Source organism: Thalassophryne amazonica, chromosome 18 (assembly GCF_902500255.1).
Source record: "Thalassophryne amazonica chromosome 18, fThaAma1.1, whole genome shotgun sequence".
In the NCBI taxonomy this organism is placed as follows: domain Eukaryota; kingdom Metazoa; phylum Chordata; class Actinopteri; order Batrachoidiformes; family Batrachoididae; genus Thalassophryne; species Thalassophryne amazonica.
The window spans coordinates 70,692,466-70,707,389 of NC_047120.1; the positions used below are offsets into that span (position 1 = coordinate 70,692,466).

The window sequence follows — 14,924 nt, forward strand, 5'->3', positions numbered from 1 at the left end:
CCCTGAATGAACTTTTTGCGTCCTTTAATTAAATGATCTTGTTCCTGTTGTGCAAAAAGCTTCTTAAATATTTTCTTAGTGGCTTATTGCTGTTGGAAGTGACACAGAAAGTTCATACTTGCTACAGATTTAATTCTGGCCTTTCATATCCAGGATTTATTGGTGATTAGCTCGTGGTTCCTCTTCAGGCTCAGATTTGGCAACAAAACCTAAAATTGAGAGAGAAAAAGCCTAATGAGGTACTGCACCGCTTGGGTCCTGGTGTTTGGCATTATTGTCCATCTTGTTGTCAGCGTGAATCCAACCCTCCTTGGACTCCTGTCACATCCAACATCTCCAGTTCTGCTCACCACTGCATGTGTGGAGGCTGGCTGTGTGTCTGACCCTGACTCCTGTAGCGGGTGTGTAAGAGTGTGCACACCTGCGGGGAGTCCTGGCCCTGGAGCCAGTCCTGATACAGTGTGTACAGGGTGGGATTGATCTCCGGGAGACAGACTGGAAGGCTGCAGTAGGCCTCCTCCATCTGTTGGACCAGGGCTTTGTCCACTCGGCCTCTGGTTTCACTCTCCGCCTGACCGCGGCCGCTCAAGCACCCTAAGTCCACACGTAACACAGACAGTACCATTTCAAGTTGCAGGTTCTCGGAATCGTCAATACTGGTATTATCAGGTTGTAAGAAAACTTGAGAGTCAGAAGCTTTGATGTTACCTCCTGGGCAGGAAAGAATCTCCACCAGCTGGTAAGGCACGGATCCTTTTCTCAAACGATGAACCAACGTCTGGATGTTTCTGAACCCGTAGACCGCGGCAAAGTGCAGCAGTGTTTCCCCGTCCCGCTCTAGGGTCACTTCCTGGAAGTCTCGATTTCTTCAAACCAACACCAGAGGGCAGTATTTCAAAAAGGACTTATATTTAATAAAATCTGGCAACATCGGCATGTGTGGATGATAAAACTGAGATCGTGGCTGACTGGGGCTCCGTGACTCACCTCAGAGTCTTATAAGTGATCTCTTGGACGTCCAGGCCGAACAGCTCTTTGGCAGCGTGCTTGAACACGTGTTCCAAGAAGCCTTCAGAACCACGACCCTCGTGCCTCACCAGCATCCCATCTCCTGGCTCGCCCAGCCTGCAGGACACAGTTTGTCAGTTCTGATGGTTCTTTATCTCATTTCAGGTAAACAAACCAGAAAAAAAACCTACAACCCCTGGCAATAATTATGGAATCACCAGCCTCGGAGGATGCTCATTCAGTTGTTTAATTTTGTAGAAAAAAAGCAGATCACAGACATGACACAAAACTAAAGTCATTTCAAATGGCAACTTTCTGGCTTTAACAAACACTATAAGAAATCAGGAAAAATAATTGTGACAGTCAGTAACAGTTACTTTTTTAGACCAAGCAGAGGGAAAAAAATATGGACTCACTCAATTCTGAGGAATAAATTATGGAATCACCCTGTAAATTTCCATCCCAGAAACTAACACCTGCATCAAATCAGATCTGCTCGTTAGTCTGCATCTAAAAAGGAGTGATCACACCTTGGAGAGCTGTTGCACCAAGTGGACTGACATGAATCATGGCTCCAACATGAGAGATGTCAACTGAAACAAAGGAGAGGATTATCAAACTCTTAAAAGAGGGTAAATCATCACGCAATGTTGCAAAAGATGTTGGTTGTTCACAGTCAGCTGTGTCTAAACTCTGGACCAAATACAAACAACATGGGAAGGTTGTTAAAGGCAAACATACTGGTAGACCAAGGAAGACATCAAAGCGTCAAGGCAGAAAACTTAAAGCAATATGTCTCAAAAATCGAAAAATGTACAACAAAACAAATGAGGAACAAATGGGAGGAAACTGGAGTCAACGTCTGTGACCAAACTGTAAGAAACCGCCTAAAGGAAATGGGATTTACATACAGAAAAGCTAAACGAAAGCCATCATTAACACTTAAACAGAAAAAAACAAGGTTACAATGGGCTAAGGAAAAGCAATCGTGGACTGTGGATGACTGGATGAAAGTCATATTCAGTGATGAATCTCGAATCTGCATTGGGCAAGGTGATGATGCTGGAACTTTTGTTTGGTGCCGTTCCAATGAGATTTATAAAGATGACTGCCTGAAGAGAACATGTAAATTTCCACAGTCATTGATGATATGGGGCTGCATGTCAGGTAAAGGCACTGGGGAGATGGCTGTCATTACATCATCAATAAATGCACAAGTTTACGTTGATATTTTGGACACTTTTCTTATCCCATCAATTGAAAGGATGTTTGGGGATGATGAAATCATTTTTCAAGATGATAATGCATCTTGCCATAGAGCAAAAACTGTGAAAACATTCCTTGCAAAAAGACACATAGGGTCAATGTCATGGCCTGCAAATAGTCCGGATCTTAATCCAATTGAAAATCTTTGGTGGAAGTTGAAGAAAATGATCCATGACAAGGCTCCAACCTGCAAAGCTGATCTGGCAACAGCAATCAGAGAAAGTTGGAGCCAGATTGATGAAGAGTACTGTTTGTCACTCATTAAGTCCATGCCTCAGAGACTGCAAGCTGTTATAAAAGCCAGAGGTGGTGTAAGAAAATACTAGTGATGTGTTGGAGCATTCTTTTGTTTTTCATGATTCCATAATTTATTCCTCAGAATTGAGTGATTCCATATTTTTTCCCTCTGCTTGGTCTAAAAAACTAACTGTTACTGACTGCCACAATTATTTTTTCCTGATTTCTTATAGTGTTTCTTAAAGCCAGAAAGTTGCCATTTGAAATGACTTTAGTTTTGTGTCATGTCTGTGATCTGCTTTTTTTCTACAAAATTAAACAACTGAATGAACATCCTCCGAGGCCGGAGATTCTATAATTTTTGCCAGGGGTTGTAGTTTGATGACTTACACGTGGTCGAGGGGGACGGAGTCCAGCTCCTCCACAGTCACCTTCCGCTGCTCCATCATGCGATAGATCTCACCTAAAACAATCACATTACTGTCAGATCTCTACTTTTTTCACAGATAAATTTTAAATTTCAAAATGCAGCATGCAACAGAATTAGATTTAAAAATACAGAGAAGAGACCCTGATGTTCTCTGGAAAAGCAGAGTCACTATGACCAAATATGGGGAAAAGCGGCTTTAATTAAGTCATTTGTATGGGTTTGTCTGAAATCGTTTATGCTTGTGCGGGGGACAGTCCAACTTTTCTCAGCCTCAAGCATTAGTACTTTCGGACCTTCAGTCCAAAGGACTAAAAGTACATTTTTTTCATTTATTCCGTCAACGGCTTGAAGGAAACCTACAACCAAGTGTAGAAAAAGTAGAAGAAGAAAAAACAGGAGGCTCTAACCAGTTTTTTTTTTTGCTGCGGTGGACGTGGTTCACGCCCGTTTTCGGATAATATTTACCGTAATGTGCCTTCCTGCACTTTCACACCTATAGTTCATTTGAAGGGTTCCCAATTCCAGACAAACATGTTACTCCTGATTTGGTGGTTTACTTTCACACTACACGTCCCAAATCATGTCAACAAGAAACCACGTGTGAGCGCGCAGTTTGTTCACAGAAAACGTGCCAGATTCATGTTTTGAGTTGGACGTCACTGCAGTGACTTACGGTGATTCCAGCAACAAAGCTACTGAGCCCGTAATCTCAATGGTTTTCTCATTTTTTGTAGTAACGCTGTACTGCAGTGTTACTACAAAGCCCTTTCTGAAGTTACTTTGGATGTTTAAAACAGAATAATATATTCATAGCAAGGAGCCTTGACATCAAATGAAACATGAAGAAACCTGATGTGAGGACACAGTCCACGTCTCTGCTGTCCAGAAGGTTGTTATAAAACTCCTCTCTGACGGCCTCAAACTTCTTATCGAAGCAGGGAGCCACCACCACATGGAAGACTTTCTCCGGACTCAGTTTCTGCAGGGACACAACATGAAAACCAAAAAAACCCCAACACAAATAACACCGGTTGTATTCTACAGAACGCACCTCAGTTTCCACTCAGAACCTCCAACCTGAGCATTTCTGTGTGCGTCAGGTAGCGCCGTGTTACTGTTGGAGCGTTCTAAGTATTTTGCCAACAGTGTTCTGTAACACGAGACAGAACAAGCAGCTCGTCCTCTACATGCATGCAAAACACTTTTTTTTTTTTTAAATGTTCCTTTTTCATGGTTTATTAGGAAATTTACTACAGCTCCACAAAAAAGGTGTACGTAACTACGAACCATGCAGTGTTAAGAAGGTTTAAATTTAAATATGCTGTCTTATAAGGGATGTTTTCTGCAGCAGACAAACTGCAGAAAGAATTACACAGGGGTCAAAATTAAAAAAACACGCTCCAATCATATTGAAAACTACACCACATTATTCATCTGTTCATAAGGATTCCAAAAAAGTATAGTTTGGACAATCTGTGACTGAATGTTTTGGAGTTATGGGGTAAAAACTGCAAAAACGGTGACAAGTCAATTTCAGTTCAAGTTGCTCCAATTTTGGTAAAAAGTGGTGCAAATTATTGGTTGAGCTAATTGGGTTAATGGAATAGTTTTGACTGTGTTGAATGTTTGGTCTGCAAAGTAAAGGTTAAACAAGGTCAACGTCCATTGGATTCTATGACGTATGGCATATGATACCCCGTATCATGATAAACAGTAGCAGAATGTGCAAACTGTTCCTTTTTAAAAATTCTAATATGCATACGTATGTCACAGACATGAACAAGCGAAGCTCCTCAGCATCTCACCATGTCATTTATGTCTTTCAGACTTTATGCTGAGTAAATGCTTCAGGGGAGCATTAGCATGGCAAAAACCTTTCAGCTTCTGGGGGGCTCTGCCCCCCCCCCCACCTTTTTAAGCATTTTTCTTTATTTGCCTCTCACATGCCCGGAAAAGCTCCTCACCATATAACCATGTCTGAAGCAAACATTTTTCTTCTTCTACTAAGGTGGGTTAGAACTTTTTGTGGTCCACAGCACCAACTACTGGACAGGAGGAACCTAGCAGTCAATGTGACTCACTGGTTTCAAAATGCAGCTCGTTTCAACCAGATGTGTGGTGCCGTGACATGTCAATCATCTGTGTCCAGTCAGATTTCACGGGAGTCCAGTGAAACCCCAGCCTCTGCTCTAGCTCCACCCATGCCAGGAAGTGTTCAACATTTGACATTTCCTGTTTCACTGTGACTGATAAATTGGTACTTCCTGTTTGAGTGTGAGCTTGTCACTGAGTTCCCACGGGATTTCATGGGATCTCGTCTGTCAATCCAGGAAGTGTTTGAACATTTCCTGTTTTACTGTGGATTTGAATTTTGGCACTTCCTGTTTAGGACGCCCTGTACCATGAGCGAGCTTCAGGCCGCTGTGCGACACTTCGCTCACATTAACTCAACCAATAATTTGCATCACTAAGATAAGATAATAATAGTGGGCGATTTTAACATCCACATAGATGCTGAGAATGACAGCCTCAACACTGCATTTAATCTATTATTAGACTCAGTTGGCTTCGCTCAAAATGTAAATGAGTCCACCCACCACTTTAACCATACTTTAGATCTTGTTCTGACTTATGGTATGGAAATTGAAGACTTAACAGTATTCCCTGAAAACCCCCTTCTGTCTGATCATTTCTTAACATTTACATTTACTTTAATGGACTACCCAGCAGTGGGGAATAAGTTTCATTACAGTAGAAGTCTTTCGGAAAGCGCTGTAAATAGGTTTAAGGATATGATTCCTTCTTTGTTATGTTCTCCAATGCCATATACCAACACAGTGCAGAGTAGCTACCTAAACTCTGTGAGTGAGATAGATTATCTCGTCAATAGTTTTACATCCTCATTGAGGACAACTTTGGATGCTGTAGCTCCTCTGAAAAAGAGAGCTATAAATCAGAAGTGCCTGACTCCGTGGTATAACTCACAAACTCGCAGCTTAAAGCAGATAACCCGTATGTTGGAGAGGAAATGGCATCTCACTAATTTAGAAGATCTTCACTTAGCCTGGAAAAAGAGTCTGTTGCTCTATAAAAAAGCCCTCCGTAAAGCTAGGACATCTTACTACTCATCACTAATTGAAGAAAATAAGAACAACCCCAGGTTTCTTTTCAGCACTGTAGCCAGGCTGACAAAGAGTCAGAGCTCCATTGAGCCGAGTATTCCTTTAACTTTAACTAGTAATGACTTTATGACGTTCTTTGCTAATAAAATTTTAACTATTAGAGAAAAAATTACTCATAACCATCCCAAAGACATATTGTTATCTTTGGCTGCTTTCAGTAATGCTGGTATTTGGTTAGACTCTTTCTCTCCGATTGTTCTGTCTGAGTTATTTTCATTAGTCACTTCCTCCAAACCATCAACATGTCTATTAGACCCCATTCCTACCAGGCTGCTCAAGGAAGCCCTACCATTAATTAATGCTTCGATCTTAAATATGATCAATCTATCTTTATTAGTTGGCTATGTACCACAGGCTTTTAAGGTGGCAGTAATTAAACCATTACTTAAAAAGCCATCACTTGACCCAGCTATCTTAGCTAATTATAGGCCAATCTCCAACCTTCCTTTTCTCTCAAAAATTCTTGAAAGGGTAGTTGTAAAACAGCTAACTGATCATCTGCAGAGGAATGGTCTATTTGAAGAGTTTCAGTCAGGTTTTAGAATTCATCATAGTACAGAAACAGCATTAGTGAAGGTTACAAATGATCTTCTTATGGCCTCAGACAGTGGACTCATCTCTGTGCTTGTCCTGTTAGACCTCAGTGCTGCTTTTGATACTGTTGAGCATAAAATTTTATTACAGAGATTAGAGCATGCCATAGGTATTAAAGGCACTGCGCTGCGGTGGTTTGAATCATATTTATCTAATAGATTACAATTTGTTCATGTAAATGGGGAATCTTCTTTACAGACTAGGGTTAATTATGGAGTTCCACAAGGTTCTGTGCTAGGACCAATTTTATTAACTTTATACATGCTTGCCTTAGGCAGTATTATTAGAAAGCATTGCTTAAATTTTCATTGTTACGCAGATGATACCCAGCTTTATCTATCTGTGAAGCCAGAGGACACACACCAATTAGTTAAACTGCAGGATTGTCTTACAGACATAAAGACATGGATGACCTCTAATTTCCTGCTTTTAAACTCAGATAAAACTGAAGTTATTGTACTTGGCCCCACAAATCTTAGAAACATGGTGTCTAACCAGATCCTTACTCTGGATGGCATTACCCTGACCTCTAGTAATACTGTGAGAAATCTTGGAGGCATTTTGATCAGGATATGTCATTCAATGCGTATATTAAACAAATATGTAGGACTGCTTTTTTGCATTTACGCAATATCTCTAAAATTAGAAAGGTCTTGTCTCAGAGTGATGCTGAAAAACTAATTCATGCATTTATTTCCTCTAGGCTGGACTATTGTAATTCATTATTATCAGGTTGTCCTAAAAGTTCCCTGAAAAGCCTTCAGTTAATTCAAAATGCTGCAGCTAGAGTACTGACGGGGACTAGAAGGAGAGAGCATATCTCACCCATATTGGCCTCTCTTCATTGGCTTCCTGTTAATTCTAGAATAGAATTTAAAATTCTTCTTCTTACTTATAAGGTTTTGAATAATCAGGTCCCATCTTATCTTAGGGACCTCGTAGTACCACATCACCCCAATAGAGCGCTTCGCTCTCAGACTGCAGGCTTACTTGTAGTTCCTAGGGTTTGTAAGAGTAGAATAGGAGGCAGAGCCTTCAGCTTTCAGGCTCCTCTCCTGTGGAACCAGCTCCCAATTCGGATCAGGGAGACAGACACCCTCTCTACTTTTAAGATTAGGCTTAAAACTTTCCTTTTTGCTAAAGCTTATAGTTAGGGCTGGATCAGGTGACCCTGAACCATTAGTTATACTGCTATAGACTTAGACTGCTGGGGGGTTCCCATGATGCACTGTTTCTTTCTCTTTTTGCTCTGTATGCACCACTCTGCATTTAATCATTAGTGATCGATCTCTGCTCCCCTCCACAACATGTCTTTTTCCTGATTCTCTCCCCTCAGCCCCAACCAGTCCCAGCAGAAGACTGCCCTTCCCTGAGCCTGGTTCTGCTGGAGGTTTCTTCCTGTTAAAAGGGAGTTTTCCTTCCCACTGTTGCCAAGTGCTTGCTCATAGGGGGTCGTTTTGACCGTTGGGGTTTTTCTGTAATTATTGTATGGCTTTTGCCTTACAATATAAAGCGCCTTGGGGCAACTGTTTGTTGTGATTTGGCGCTATATAAATAAAATTGATTTGATTTGATCACTTTTTACAAAAATTGGAGCAACTTTATCTTTTGACCCCTGTACAAATTGAAATTGACTTTGTCACTGTTTTTAATCCAAACTATACCTTTTTTGAATCTTTATGATCAGACAAATTATGTGGTATACTTATCAATACGACTGGATCATTTTAAAATTTTGACCCCTGTGTAACTCTTCATTCGCCCCGACTTGGCCGCCTGTTGAAAAATCAAGTGGCCAGTCGGTTTATTCAAGACAGTCCATGTCTAAGGAGTATTTGTACCACCATCTGAAGGATCCCTCTGTAAATATTCTGTTACCTGCTGCACGACTTGTTTGGGTTGTCTACTTGCAGATGTCTCATGAAAAGTCAAAAAGCAATTCTTTGTCTTTGTTACACGCCACAAAACAGTGTTATTCCAAAAAACAAAAAGCAAACAAACAAACAAACAAAAAACAAAACCCAGAATCCCAGAAAATTACAACCAACTCAGTGCGACTCGATGCTCATCATCCATTAACAATAACAACAACAAAAACAAAAAGCTGGTAAAATGTTGCACTGCTGGAAGATAAATTTTACCCAAATGAGTCATTCAATTATGTAATTAATAGAAATCTACAGAATTTACAAATTTTCTCTAATGTCTGACACAAGAAGTAGATTAAACAGACATTTCAGCAACTAAATACCTTCAACACAAAGACAAAGTTAAAATGCTTTGTTTTTTTGTTGCACGTTTGGTATCAGGATTATTTCAAAAATGTTGTTACGTTCGTGGGAAACACCAGCTATTATAAAGAAATCATGACAAAAGTTATTTAATGATCGCTGCGTTCAGCACTTATTTTCTTCAGTTTCAGTTTTATTGTTAGCCTGAATTATATCTGCTGTTTTTAATTTTTATTTCGACTTAACATTTTTATATGAACTGTTTTAATGTTGTTTTATGTTAAACACTTTGTGAATTTTTCTCTTTAAAGTGCTATATAATTAAATGTATTATTATTATTACTAACAAAGGACCTTTTTGACAGTTTTGCTCCTTCGTGCACATAAAACTAATGAAATTAATGAAAGAACATCTATTTATCTATTTCTATGTTGCACATCTGACTAACATCAGTCTGCTTTGTCCCGATCCGGACGGCTCTTAGTGGAATCTGTCTGCACTTTAAACGAGAGCTGCTGTGATTCATGAAGTCCTTTTTGGACCCAGCGTCTCTCCTCGTATGTCTGTCAATAATCTGTCCAATTTGTGTTATCCAGCGCTGATAAATCTCTGTGAAATCAACGGTTTTTATTCCAGGTTCACAGATAATAAGCAATGTTTAATTTATCCACCCAAACAAGTGCACACTGTTTAGAACGGCACCACCTAGTGTTGCAGAGGGGTACCTCTTTGTGCTGTCTTACCTGTTGTTTGGAGAAGAAGTCTTTGACCAGGCAGCCCATGATCTGCTGAGGAGACCTGGCTGTGCAGATATGAGGGGTGACCAAACTTCCCAGGACACGCTCGGCGTAGCGGATCCACCCTGCACATGCACATCCAACACGTCACAATGAGCTTCAGCTACGAACAGCACACACATGCATAATGACCTTCATTAAACTCCTCTAAATAAGCATTACAGCTGCATTTTAATATTGGCTTCTTATTCTGATTGTTCTGCTTTTGGTAATTTGGCTGAAAATGCAAAATTCTGTTGCAACCTTTGTGTCAGTCTGAAAAATGTGCTAAATTGAGCAACGTGGCCTTCACAGAGAAGTGAAAACACCACAGAGTGAATAAAAGGATTGTGTCTGCAGAACTTCTTCAACAGCAACATAAATGCTTCGGCCTCGCTGGTGCTATCTGTGGACGGGAGGGAGTGGTGAGAGACGAGAGGTCTATCTCCACCCTCCAGGGGCCGGCTGATATCTCTGCTGCTAAAACACCCGTCACACCAACAGGCTCTTTGTGCTACGATCTGCTCAGGGAAAAAGACTCAAGCAACTATTAGTAAGAGAGGACGGTTTAACCGGCTAAACTCAGGGGTCAGGAGGTCAGGTGTTGTTTTGGTTTATTATTTGGTTTGTCTTGTATGTCGTGTCTTGTCCAGGTCACCACTATGAAACAGGTCTTGATCTCAATGGGTTTTTATTATCTGGTTAAATAAAGGTTAAAGAAAGAAAGAAAGGAGGCGGGCAGCCTACCCGGGCACACGGAGGTGAACATGGGCAAAGCGCTGGAGTCATGGTGCTTCCTGCGATACCGCTGAACAAACGCTCTCTGACTCTCCAAGATACTGAAACCTGCAGCTACTGTGGTGTCGAACACGTAGTGCACTCCTGCAGAGAAAACCCAAATCAGAAAAAAAAAAAAAAAAAAAACTGAGTCAGGATGTAGAGCATCAACCAGAGATACAGATAACTGGACCCCTCCAAAACCCCAATGCAAAAATCTTGGGTCGTATATTCATCGTTCTCTTAAGTCACTGAATGTTTGAACAGCCGTGAAGGAACTTTACTGTAAAGGAGGTAAATGTCTGAAAGAAAGTGAAAAAGCATTTATATCTTAAAGGACTTGTTGGACTGAAATCATAACAATTTAGATTTAGGCCGTTAGTGACCATCCAATGATTCACCAGGATTACTTTGTGCCCTTCACCGGAATTACTTTGTGCACTTCCATGACCGGTTTCAAAGTATACAGCATTCGCAAAAAACAGCTACGGAGACTTCTGAAACCAAAGTTCTCGTGAGTACTAGAGTGTTTCTGACAGCGATGACGTAGCTTTAAGAAGCGTCCCAGCGCATGCTTGAACGGATCGTATCTGCTAATGTTAAGAACTGAGGCACAGATTAATTACAAAGTTGACAAAGTGTGATGTTGTATTATGACGACCCGTTTTTAAGTGAAAACTGTTCATTTTGATGCAGTCACGGTAAAAGAAGTAGCTCTGTTTAGTGCACCTGCACAGCCATTAGTCATAAACGCAGCCTGCTCGAGGTTCAGCTTTGTGAATGATAAATTATTAGTGTTATCATCAATAAAATCTAAAAAAATTACATCTGTATGGGCTGCTGGGGAAAAAAACGTCATGGAGACACTCATTCATGTTCACAGCAGCAGTAAAACAGCTGAGAGGAGCAGCGCACACACACACATTTCAGATCCAAATTCACAGACTCTGTCAAAGTAAACAACAAGCAAACAAAAAAAGCTTGCCAGCTCTACTGAGGAAAAGACACAATGGGGGGAAAAACTGAACATGACACTCTCACCCAGTTGTAGATCGTTTTCCAAATGTAAACTCCACACAATGAAAGAAGCCCCCACGCACGCTTACACACAATCGCCGGCTGCAGCTCCGCCTTCAGTTCTCTCACGTTGTGGCACGTTAAATAACGTCCATTAACTCCTGGAAATAATGTATTCTGACTTTTTCCCATGGAACAAATCCATCTCTGTGTCTAGGCAGTCTGTAAAAACAGATGTCCCACGTCCATGTTCACAGCTTCAGTAAGCCAGTCCTGCCACACAAACAGCACGTCACCACACTTAAGGTTCTAAAATCGACAGAATGTGAAAGAGTTAAGAGTTTCGGGGTGAAATGTGTCGTTTCCTATCTGTAAATCTGAACCATCACTTTCGAATAAAACCTCAAAAGCTTTGTTTTGGACGCAGCAGGTTCGTTTTCCTCTATCTGTCAGTCACCGGGAAGTTTCTGCTCATTCTAACATGTATGTCACACACTGAACAATGGCGAGAATTGCAGACTAAGACATTTTCTGGAAATGCACCTGCTAACGCTCAGAGTGAAAGGAATAAAATAGATCAATGATCACTAATTATTAGCACATATGTGGGGAGAGACTTACAGTCATGAATACTTTTATGTCCTTTAAATGTCTGAAAAGATTTTAACATGTTCTTACACCTAGCTGAGTTTGGCACCCTAACGGACCGAGCTACATCTCTGCACACCACCTCCAGTTGTTCCACAGCAGCGCCTGCCTTTCTGCGTTTGGCACAGAGTCCTTGCAGGCAGGTACATCACTCGACAAAAGTCTGGAAAAGTCCTTTTTAACCCCCCAAAGTTCAGTGGACTCCCAGCCACTCTCACAGTCTGTTTCGGAAAGCACAGAAAAAGAGCAGCACACACAGAGCAGCCTCAGTCTCTCTGTGCCTGGCAAGAAAAGTGGACATAAACGCATGGTGGGCCTGCCCTGAGCTAAATGGTGCAGCCAAGAGTTGCCAAACTGGGTTTTCTTATGACCATATATGACTTTGCAGAGAAAGACTCAGAAACAGCATAAAGGCAAATAAAGCTGCATTTCCAAGTAGAAAAACAAAAAGAGAGAAAAAAAACTGAATGTCTGCACGTGTGCCTACAGACCGTGAGCGCGTCATGTGGATGGAATGAATGATGCTGCTCACCGGCGCTCTTGAGAAAACCACAGAGTTTGTTTGCCGCCTCGGTGATGTCCACGCCAAACTTGACAGCGAAGAACGGCAGTGACTGAGGACACACCGACGCTACGAGCACCTTGTGCTTCGACTCGTCACACTTCTAACAAAAACAGAGTAAAGCATGTGAGAGGGAGGAACGTCCTCGCTCTGTCCAAAATCACAGCACGAGTGTTTGTGTTTGGAACCTTATTAAGGGCCAGAACTCGCTCCACCTCGTTCAGGTTCTGCTGAGACACTTTCAGGGTCTCCTCCTCCGACAAACAGCCGTCACACACCAGACACGCGCTCAGCAGTAGCTGGGGCGCCTCTTTCACCTGACGCAGTGGAGAAAACGGGTTTTAGAAAAGTGACCGGACTGAAAATAAAGACGCAAACACCAGACATGTCTGCAGAGGACAAATGGGACAATTCTGGAATTGAAACACAGGAATCATTGGAGAGCCGTCTCCTGCGATGGACTGAAGGCTGAAGGTAAGTGTCAGCAGCGTTTACCTGAGAAATTTTTCAAGATCACATGTACTCACCAAAAAACAAACTTAAACCACAAGGTGCACTGGACAGAAAAAAAAAAATTAATTACTCAGAAAAACAAAGATTGGTGATCTGCTCATCGCTATCGTCTCCACCAACCACATGGGTGCAAATAACACTAGGGCTGGGTACTGAACTTCAGGTCTTTTGTGGCACAGACTGAAATGCTTCGGTGGTACCGAGTATCGAAACATGCCTCGTCTTTTGGTGCCAAGTTTTGGTACCCAGAGGTTAATCATGTGCAAGAAGGGCGGTCCGCAGTCGTCATTTCATCTTGAATAATCAGTTCATTATTTTTTTCAATTTATCATCCGCGGTTAAACCCCCCCGCCAAAAAAAAAAAAAAAAAAAAAAAAAAAAAAAAAAAAACTGGGTTAGGTGCATAAAATGAAAAAATGACAGAATTTTTTTTTTTAATTATTTTTAAATTAAAATTTTTAAATTAAAACAATTTAAATAATAAATCATTTAAATTTAAACAAAAATTATTTAAAAAAAAACCCCAATGTTTTCCAGAGCCCAAGATGATGCCTTCAAACATCATGTTTTGTCCACAGCCTGAGATATTCAATTTACTGCCAGAGACGAGGGAAGAAACTCATAAAATAAACCAGAAAGTATTCAAATTTAAGAAGCTCTAATCAGAACTGATTAGAGCTTCATTTTAAAGAAATGATTCAAAAGGATTATCAAAATAAACGTCATTACATTTAATAGTCGATTACTAATCAATTAATAATTGCAGCTTTATTTGTGATACAAAACATATGAAGAACTAGTCAGCTCTGAGTATTTTTCCCCCTAATGTACCAAATTCCATCAGTAATGAGCCAGTCACAGACGTTATTCCCAGTCAGTCGTTTGAAATCAAAGTACAGAAACAAATGTCACCTGTCCGTTCACCTCGTGTTGCTCCTGGTGCAACTTCACGTCGCCGCTTTGCTTCTTGTTGCACTGCGTGCAGAGAATTAAAATGAATATTTAACAGCAAGCTCAAACTTCAGAAAGGCGATTTATCACCGTCACAATAAATTCACCTGTTTGGTGCAGTTCTCACATTTGTCCTTTCGATTTGCTAGTGAGACTTCTGACATTTTCTCTGCCGGCTACCTGCAAAATGGAGAGTGTGCGCAGACAGCAACATATTTAGCATGTTTCCCTGTGAACTACTGGAACGACGACTATGTCTGCAGCCTGTCACCCTTTAAACACGCCCGCCCTTCTGGAATCGACTCACTGGCCAACTAACTTAACCACGTGCAAAACTGGCAAACAAAGTATCTTGTCATTAAGTTAAACACCCATTTAATTATATACACAGTGTTCACTAAAAACAGCCACAAGGACACGGATTCTGTTCACAAAGATGAGCAGAGGCACAAAACAATGATGAGAAATAAACACATGGTGTCACTTTGCCATTTAGCCCTGAGGTGGGTCCTTCATTAGAGCATCAGCAGCCTGAAGGCCCGGTCACACGGCACTTAACGAAGGGCAATGAAGCCCAAACGAAACAAGAAATCTGGACTTTCGTTGACATCGTTAACCTTCACACAGCTTTGTTCCTGCAGGTGGCACGTCATCAGGATTTTTGAACTGTTGAAAAATTTGAATGAATGCCGCTGAAAACCTCAATTCGTCTGTATTTCGCTTGACGTGTT

The 14,924-nt window shown here is 41.1% G+C and overlaps 1 protein-coding gene and 1 long non-coding RNA gene across 2 annotated transcripts in view; both read right to left on the reverse strand.

Annotated features, from left to right (window-relative positions):
* LOC117530415 overlaps nt 1-14,924 on the reverse strand; it is a 30,059-nt gene that overhangs the window by 15,078 nt on the left and 57 nt on the right. The window lies entirely within an intron of this gene.
* Nucleotides 76-14,373, reverse strand: narf (nuclear prelamin A recognition factor). The gene is made up of 11 exons (XM_034193281.1): nt 14,301-14,373; nt 14,155-14,217; nt 12,918-13,046; nt 12,700-12,832; nt 10,473-10,607; nt 9,693-9,811; nt 3,791-3,920; nt 2,902-2,974; nt 988-1,125; nt 709-866; nt 76-594 (listed from the first exon to the last, which is right to left on the reverse strand). Exons 1-11 carry the CDS (start codon nt 14,355-14,357, stop codon nt 347-349), a joined length of 1,383 nt encoding a protein of 460 aa, XP_034049172.1. The 5' UTR covers nt 14,358-14,373; the 3' UTR covers nt 76-346.